Source organism: Zalophus californianus, chromosome 3, assembly GCF_009762305.2.
Source record: "Zalophus californianus isolate mZalCal1 chromosome 3, mZalCal1.pri.v2, whole genome shotgun sequence".
Taxonomy (NCBI): domain Eukaryota; kingdom Metazoa; phylum Chordata; class Mammalia; order Carnivora; family Otariidae; genus Zalophus; species Zalophus californianus.
The window spans coordinates 85,988,364-85,997,727 of record NC_045597.1 but is presented as its reverse complement, the minus strand read 5'-3'; the positions used below and the strand labels follow the sequence as shown (position 1 = coordinate 85,997,727).

Here is a 9,364-nt window from a genome sequence, read left to right as displayed (position 1 = left end):
ACTGAACTCAATCCCCTCACTCCAACTCGTCAGGCCTGCCCAAAATCCCAACCCTTGAATTACCTGGTAGATCTTTCTGGTGACAGCCCCCATTCCAAAGCTGTCTGGGGGCCTACCAAGAGTCACCTCATTAGCATCACAAAAACATTCTTATCACCCAGGAAATGCCAAGGGTTTTAGAAGCTCCTTGTCAGGAACCCAAAACAGAGATCAAATCCCTTATTATACCAGTCAGGAAGGCTGAACATGGAAGATGGAAGGGTCACAAACCACTGTAATATCTAAGATTTTTTTCCCCTTCACCAAGAACCAATTTTCACCCCCACTGAGAAGACATCCTCTAAGACAATGAAGAGACAGCCCCCCAAAACCAGAATGAAACTTTATTGTGTAAAGTTTATAGAAGTATGACTAGTATTCTTCTGTACAAAGTACACAACAAACAGTTTTAAATACAAGTGAGAGAAATGCGAATCCTATGACAACATCTGATATAAGCAGAACCATTTACAGATACACTAAAAAATTTTTTAAAATATCATCTTCTTTCTCCAAAGAGTCCATTGCGCATTTCTTAGAGATGGGGACACATCCCAGGCAAGGTCACAATGGCATTTTATTGCCCTCGATGCTGATTTTCACTGCGTGTGCAGATCTGCTTTTTTTCCTGATATCTGTGAACTTTCTCATTTGTTTATCCAGTCGACTGATACCCTTCTTGGAGGTCCCCTGAAACTAAGAGTGGGGTAAAAATTAAAGAGCAAATTATTGAAATACACAAATCTAGTTTTGTCTTTCATGTTCTTTTACCTGAAAGTTAACAGTCAGAAGAGCTTCAATCTCTGTAATAATCACAATATGCTTTGGTGACCTCAGGAACAATAGATCAAGTGTACACAACCAGTGTTAGCCATGTACACATATTAAACTCTCTCAATGAAGATTAACAGTTGTCTGTGTCTTATTTTAAAATTCTGCCTCAGTCCATAGAAACCTCCTAGATGAAAGGGGGAAAATTTAAACTATGATCACCCCAATTCCATTAAATTACATTTTGACTATATGCTTTTCCCTTTCAAAGGTCAAACACGGACCAGACCACTTAAGATATTCATCTCCCAACAGTGCTGGCATGAAGAATGGTGATCTTCGAAAGTCATCTGAGAAAAAGCCTTAAGCATAATGAATGAGGCGAGAGGTGAGTAAAGTGAACCCATTAAGTGCTGAAGCTCTAGTTTCAGACTTGGGGTGAATCCCCACTTTGACTTAGCAAGTTCTAGAACCTTGGGCAAATCAGGCCCCTGGTCTGTACTTCTTTCAAGACTGCTGGGAGAAGTAAATGAGATAATAGTGTCAAATACCAGCACACAGTCAGTGCTCAAATTAAATATCAGCTATTACTATTATTACTACTACTTTGGAACCAATTAGATTTATGTTAAATAACTACACTCGATACAAAAAGAAAAGTAAATGAAATCTTTTGATCCAAGGGGCTTACTACTTCTTGCATCTCTCCTTGCTTGCCTTATATGTTTAAAGGTTTGTTGTTAGGTTATTTCTTTTATAATTTGAAATGACTATGGTCTTGAAAAGATGCAGTCTCCAAGAAACTGACCTTTAGAAATGATGAAAAGGCCTGCCACTTACGTCAAAGACCAGGGGGAACTCTTCTTGTTGAATATAGTGTTACTGACAATTCCTATCTTTAAGAATGTTGAGTGGTTTAAAAAGAGACTGAGTTTTTCTACTTCTCCCCAGATGTTTACTACTGAACCACCTGTGAAGTTCAATTCCAAGACTGCTCAAAGAAGGTAGGGCTCAGGAGGAGACACTGGGGTTGGTTACCAGTGTGGTGACGGTCCTTTTGAGTTGAGAACCCTCCCAAGTCTTATCCCACCTCTAGACTCAGCATGCACCTCAGACAAGGGCAAAGAACCCTAAGTCAGTCTTGAACAAGAGTGATATCCACCCTAGATTTTCTAAAACAATCCCAAGTCCAAATATTCATGTCAATTTAACACTTGGCACTAGTACTCTGAGTTAGCCTAAACATTCATTATCAGATGAGAAGCAGCTATGCTACTATCACCCTATCAAATCCCCAGATTTCCTGGACAGTCCTAAACATGTGACCTCCTTTCAGACAATGTGCCCTGATTCTCAGTACTTATAGTCAGTCCACATCAGAAGCCTTACCCGCTCAGATCTCCAATTACCCAACTCCCAGCAGCTTTACACACCAGCAGGAAAGTCTCCCAGCCCCCTCTCTAACCATGTGAGCCCTCTAGCCTCTGCAAAAGGGACACACCCAGGTCACGCTGATCCATTCTTATTTATATAACTTTTAAGACTTGTAGCTGGCAGACGCCTAGTTTCCGCAAGTCGGAGAACACATAGGATATAGTACCTAACATGCCAAATTCAATAACCTCTCTCCTCATTCAACTCTGTACCAACTCCTTAGGACATTAAAAGTGTATGCTGCACTGTTTTATCAGTGAAAAAACAAAGCAGCTTAAAAGATTAGCAAGATGGGTGTGCTTAAAAAAATTATGGTACAATATTTTGACAGAATATTAAGTCACTAAAGAATGTTTACTTAAATGAGTTTTTATCATGTTAAGTAAAACACAAATCCAACAAAGTATAAAACAGCAATTTTGCATAAAAGTTGAAAACAAAAACACCAAACCACAAAACTAGTAATATTTATGTACAATATAAAAAGGACAAAAAGGAAATAACCCAAAATGTTAATATTAAGGTGTGGTGGAATTACAAGCGATATTAATTTTATTTGTGCTTTCTGCATTTAAACGTTTGTATAAAAACATACATTGCATTTGTCATTTTACTGTTATCTTAAAAGCACTCCATGGAATAAATTAACATATAAACATACAATGTAGGGTAGGTTACTGCATTATTTAGGAGTGAAAAATCAGAAACCATCCATAGAGGAATAAATAAACAAATTATATATTCACATGATAGACTATTATGCAGCTATTATAAATGATAAATGATAAGGTGGTTTAATAAGGGAAAGTGACCAAAATTATATACAGTATAATTTTATGAAAGTATCAATAGAAAAAAAGGGCAAAAACTGTAACAAACTGCTTTTGAATGGTGGGTGATTTCTCTTTCTAATCTCAAAATTTTCTGTAATTATAACCAGAAAAAAACAAGTTTGAAGCATTACTGGAAATACATTTAACACATCAAATTGTTAACAGTGGGAACTTCGAGGAAGGGCTTTGGGAATGGGGTTACTCTATAGTGTTTTATATTTACTTATGTACTTTCAAAAATAAAAATGACATTTAAAACAAAGAGAGTTTCATTTGAAAGCCATTTACTCACTCCAATCTTCTTCTGGAAAATACATTTTCTAATAATACTCATTAGTGTCTGCAATGTGGAAGCCCTGAGTGAATTCGTAAGGACTCTTCCTGAACAGGGAAACAGCGTCAGGTGGTTTAAGGACAACACCCTAAACTGTAACATGAAACCACCAGCCCCCAAAACATGCCTAGACTCGGGCCTAGATAAATACTGGCCACATTATGATCTTGGGAGTGCTAAGATGAAGGAAAGGAAAGCAGCTTGAATTTCCCTCTTGTCCTGCTTAGTCATCTCTCTGCTCTAGCTGGGCCACTTCTTCCCACCTGCCCATCACCTAGCAACACTGGCAGATGGACACATGCCCTTCAGGACACAGTTAGGCTTCCAAAGAAGACTGGCCACTGAAGAGTTTTTATTACAAGCTCTCTGCCTTACTGTAGTTCTCAATTCTCAAACATAAGTGTGCTGGGGAAGAAAAAATACCACTAAGAGAGGAATAGCAAGAGGCGAAAAGACAGTGAAAAAAGTAAAGATAAAACGAAAAGAGGGGTGGTTGAGGAAGAGCAGGGGTATCAAGGGATGCGGATATGGGTAAAAAGTACAAAAAAGGGGAAGGAAGTATGAAAAAGTTCTTGACACTGAAATAGTGCTCTTCTATCTCTCATTTATTCTCAATAAGTAAAAAAGTGTGCTTTGTTCTGATTGCAGCTTAACAGCAAAAATGAACTGGCACAAAGGTGAGTGTAGTCCGTGAAAATAGCTGCCCAAGCAGGGGTCATGGAGAAGTGACAAAGGGAAGGAAACACACTCAGACTCTCATCAAGAGCACACTGCTACAAAGGTAGCGCTATTCATCTCAGAGCACAGCAGGGAGTGTGGCTTTAAGGAATGGTCCCAACGTTTTCATTTCCAACCCTGTATTAAATATGTAATAATCAAATTTATCTCTTAACTATTCAGTGTAAGGCTTTATGCAATGGGCCCTCTCAAATGCACACTGATGAGCCACTGACAATGGAGGGAAAAGTCACCTCCCTTCCACCAAGAAGCTACTCATTACTTGTGTACCTGCCTGTAATGCAGACCACTATGATTCTGGACCCTAAAAAAGGTTTATTTTTAATAAAAATGGGTAACAGGAAGATCAAAATGCTTATCAGGGAATTAATTATGAGTTTCCGGGGTACTAATAAAGGAAGGGACTTCCATTTCCATTTCTAAATATTCAATAAGACTCGAAAGTCACGAAATGTTTGTTAAGGTCATTATTTCAGTAACTGTAAGTGGGCCAGGCCTTTTCTGGTTAAGAAAGCACACGCACACTTGTTTCCACTCTAGCTGCTGACAATTCAAGCTCATGCACAGAGCATGCTTCCTTGGGGATACCTCCTGGATACACTCTGGCAGGGCCAGGACTACAGGGGCATCCTGTTGCCTTCAATGCTGAACTTGACAGCACGGTGCACTTTGCTGAGTCGTTTCTGTTCTGCAAATCGCCTCTTATGCTTTTCCAATCGGCTTAGGCCCTTTTTAAGAATACCAGGCTAGAAAGAGTAGTTTGAATGGAGAATAAAAAAAGATTACTGAAGAGCAATGAAGATCACGGAGTATTTACAATGATGACAGAGGAAGTGTTTACCCTAAATATTTCACAACAGAATTACTTAAAACAGTTGAAGAGAAAGGGAGGGGTAGATCGAAGAAGCAGGGAGTTCTGTTTCTCATGGTTCTAAAAAATGACTGCATGAGAACACTCTAGGCTTCAAGATTCAGTTGAAATAAAGGGATTGATAATGTTGCTTTAAGTCTGAAGTAAAGCTCACAAGCAATGACTGATCTGGCTAGCTAAGAGACCAGAAAACAGCTCTCTTTAAATCAGATAAACCTCAAGAGCTGTTATGAGTTATTACACATGAAGTAAAAGACAAAATAGTAACTTGCACTTGAGATCCACCTCGCTATTTCCCTGCTTGCTTACCCTGGATGACTCCATTTCCACATTCCACTTAGGTCTGACAACGTAGTCCTTGTTTGAGGGCATGGGGACCCTCGCACGGGCACAGAATCCAGGATCTCCAGGTCTGAGAGCCCTGAGAATGGGAAGAAGAGCATGCTATTATGAAGCCAACCACAGCTGGGTCAGCTGATTCAGCTGCCCAGGTATTTCAAACTTCCTCTGCTTCCCCAGGTTACCCAATCCACCCTCTTGCTGTAGCTGACTTCGCCATCACTCATATTACTCTAAAAATTCTTCAACCTCCCTCCCAAAGCCAACTTCCTCTGCATTTTCAGGAGTCCTTTTAGCCTCTCCTCAGCTTCAGATATAATCAAGCCTCTCACCTTTCCAAGGCTGGTTCCTACAAGAGAACCCCAAATTCCAATTTCTCTGGCCTAGTGGAGTCCCTCACGGGCTCACTTGTGAGGTGAAAGATCTGGTAGCCAAAATGATCCCCCAAAACTGACTATGCCCATAAAGTAGTTTTTGTGGTGTTGCATATGCAACTAATACAATAATTTTTGCTTCTTTTTAAAAGCTGAGATAATCACAGATTCACACGTAGTTTTAAGAAATAATACAGAGAGATCCAGTGTCTCTCCCAATGGTCAAAGATGCAAAACTATCCTACAAGAACTAGAATATTGACGTTGATATAAGTCCATCGGTTTTTATTTATATTTCCCCAGTTTTACCTGCATTCATTTGTGTTTCTGTGTTTATTAGTTCTATGCAATTTTATCACATGTGCAGGTTTGTGTATTCACCACAAGGGTCCTTCCTATTGCCCTTTTATAAAAACACATCCACCCTCCTACCCCATCTGCCAGCCCCTAACACCTGGTGACTACGAATTCTGTTCTTCGTTTCTGTAATTTTAGCATTTCAAAATGTTATATAAATGGAATACACTACATAATCTTTAGAAACTGGCTTTATCCACTAAACATAATGCCAATGAAGATCCATCCAAATTGTTACATCTATCAATACTTTGTTCCTTTTAATTGCTGAGCAGTACTCTATGGTACCAATCATAGTTTGACTATTCACCTGCTGAAGGACATCTAGGTTGTTTCCAGTTCTGGACTATTATGAATAAAGCTGTACACTCATATATAGGCTTTTTGCACAAACATAAGTGTTCATTTCTCTGGGAAAAATGCCCAGGAGTGCAAGTGCTGGGTCATATGGTGGTTGCATGTTTAACTTTGCAACTGCCAAACTGTTTTCCAGAGTAGCTGTATCATTTTACTTACAGCAAGGTATGAATGAGCTGGTTTCTCAACATCCTTGCCAGCATTTGATGGTGTGACATACAGTTACTTTTATGTACAAATTTGAGACTAAATTAAGACTAGCATCCTTTAAAAGTAAAGCCTATTTGTAAATGTCTGGGTATTCCAATCAATCAACCTTTAGGTAACTATTCACCCTACCAGTAAATGAAGAGTGGGTATATGTGTGTCTGTGTGGGGGAAGGTTGGAGTGGGAGAGAAGGATAAAAAATTCTAAATAATTTCTATTCCCTTGTACAAAGTCCAATCTTTTTTTAAGAGAGAGAGAGCGTGACAGAGAGCGAGGGGCTGTGGAGAGGGGGAGGGGGGAATCTTAAGCAGGCTCCACCCCCAGTGCAGAGCCCGATCTCACAACCCTGAGATCATGACCTGAGCCAAAATCTAGTCAGATGCTTAACTGGTTGAGCCACCCAGGTACCTGAGTTTAATCTATTCTTAATATCAAGTTTCTATAAGCTTCAAATACATGAACAAATTAAGTGGCTAGCCAAAGAAAATTCTCATAACGTATTCTCCCCTAAAGCTGCCACCTGTCCCATCATCAAACCTATCTGTAAACGAACAACACTGGCGCCCTCTAGCTCCTCTCCCTCTCTCTCTTGCAATCTGGGTGCTGCCTGACTGCCAACACTCACTGCACAAACTCCTCTGTAGCCTCTGCAATGGCCCATGCCCTTTGCCACTGCCCCTCTCCAGCATGGCCTCATTCTCTACGGTCTCCTCCAACACGCAGGACAATAGCCACTCACTTACCTTCACTGGTTACACCCAGTGGTGTGCTTTATTTCTTACTCTATACTTTCTCGATTCCACAATCGTTTCTGTGGAAATAACTATCAAATCTATTATGTCTCTATCCCCAAATTCAAGTTTTAGACCCATGATATTTATAGGACTATTTCATTAGGCATCTCACATTTACTAATGCCCAAAGCAGAATGCACCTATGTCCTAAAAATCTACTCTTCCTCTCCACCTGAGCAAATGGTAATACCACTGTCTTGGTTACTTGGGGTAAAATTCTGATTGGTGTCTTCAACGTTAGCCAAACTCCTCGCCCACGGAGTCACCAACTCTTGGCAATTTTGCTCCTGTTAAGTCTCCTAACCTTCCGCTTCCCCATTACCACCTCGGTTTCACTACCTTCAGCTCCTCTGCACTCTAACCCACCCTACACCAGGATGCCACCAGCACCAGCATTCCAAATCCAATCTGGAACTTCACATTTCTGCGGAATCACAAAGAGAAGTGACAATTCCTCACCTTGATTTAAGGCCATTCAAAATCTAGCCCACATCTATACTCTCAAACTCATCTTCCACTACCTCAATCTTTACTGAAGGAACTATTTCTAAATCTTATATCCTCCAGAGCACCACCATATTTGTGGATATTCAATAAATGTTAAACTGAAAACCATCCCCCACCAACGTAAACATAACATTGTTTCATTTGCCATTTTTCTTAAAGCAGCAAGCAGAAGATTTTCTATTTGAAGTCTAAGAACAACAATTAATAAAAAAATCTTACTTCTCTTCTCCTGTTAGCACCTTTTCCAGGTCTCTTCGGGGTGTCTGACCGCCGGTGCTGTGAAAAGAGTAATCAATTTTTAACTAAGAAAAAAAAAAAACAGCGAAGCAAAATATCAAACTTGGACCACAATTAGGTCCTTTACACTGGATCTGGGAAAATTACTTCAAATCTTGTAAAAGTATGACTTCTTTTTTTTTTTAATTTTTATTGTTATGTTAATCACCATACATTACATCATTTGTTCTTGATGTAGTGTTCCATGATTCATTGTTTGTGCATAACACCCAGTGCTCCACGCAGAACGTGCCCTCTTTAATACCCATCACCAGGCTAACCCATCCCCCCACCTCCTCCCCTCTAGAACCCTCACTTTGTTTTTCAGAGTCCATCATCTCTCATGGTTCGTCTCCCCCTCCAACTTACTCCCTTTCACTCTTCCCCTCCTGCTATCTTCTTCTTTTTCTTTTTTTCTTAACATATGTTGCATTATTTGTTTCAGAAGTACAGATCTGTGATTCATCAGTCTTGCACAATTCACAGCGCTCACCATAGCACATAACCTCCCCAATGTCTATCACCCAGCCACCCCATCCCTCCCACCCCCCACCACTCCAGCAACACTCAGTTTGTTTCCTAAAATTAAGAATTCCTCATATCAGTGAGAAAGTATGACTTCTTTTAATGACTGTTTGCATACCAGGTTTCATCATGGGTGAGCAGTAACTGCCATTTTTCTAACTTATAACTCTGCCATCCTGGATGCAACTGTATCCAGTTGCTGATACAAACAACCAGCAACATAAGAATCTGAAAATGGGCCTGAGAAGTTTTTCTTGCAACTGGCTGGAACAACACAAGCAACCTCTGAAACTGTGGCAGAGGCCACAATCCACCAGATCGAACCAAAAAAGAAGGGAGTGTGGGCTTTCACTGTACAGTACTGCATTTAAACTAAAAGGGTATGAATACACAGACATATCAAGCTGTGAGAAAAGACAAAACCCTATCACGTTGCAGGATTTTTTTTTTTTTAAGATTTTATTTATGTATTTGACAGAGAGAGACACAGCGAGAGAGGGAACACAAGTATGGGGAGTGGGAGAGGGAGAAGCAGGCCTCCCGCCTAGCAGGGAGCCCAATGTGGGGCTTGATCCCAGGACCCTGGGACCATGACCTGAGCCGAAGG

General features: G+C 40.2%; 1 protein-coding gene across 3 annotated transcripts in view; it reads right to left on the bottom strand.

Moving 5' to 3' along the window:
- Positions 1–367: 367 nt before the first annotated feature.
- The window catches only part of IWS1 (interacts with SUPT6H, CTD assembly factor 1), a 42,780-nt gene continuing 33,783 nt past the window's right edge, over positions 368–9,364 (bottom strand). Inside the window, exons 12-14 of one of the 3 annotated variants that reach the window (XM_027590394.2) lie at positions 8,176–8,232; positions 5,330–5,441; positions 368–735 (exon numbers count right to left, since the gene is read on the bottom strand). In XM_027590394.2, coding sequence (XP_027446195.1) covers positions 604–735; positions 5,330–5,441; positions 8,176–8,232 — 301 coding nt within the window. In that variant the 3' untranslated portion in view covers positions 368–603. The other 2 variants (XM_027590395.2, XM_027590396.2) reach the window with 2 other exon arrangements.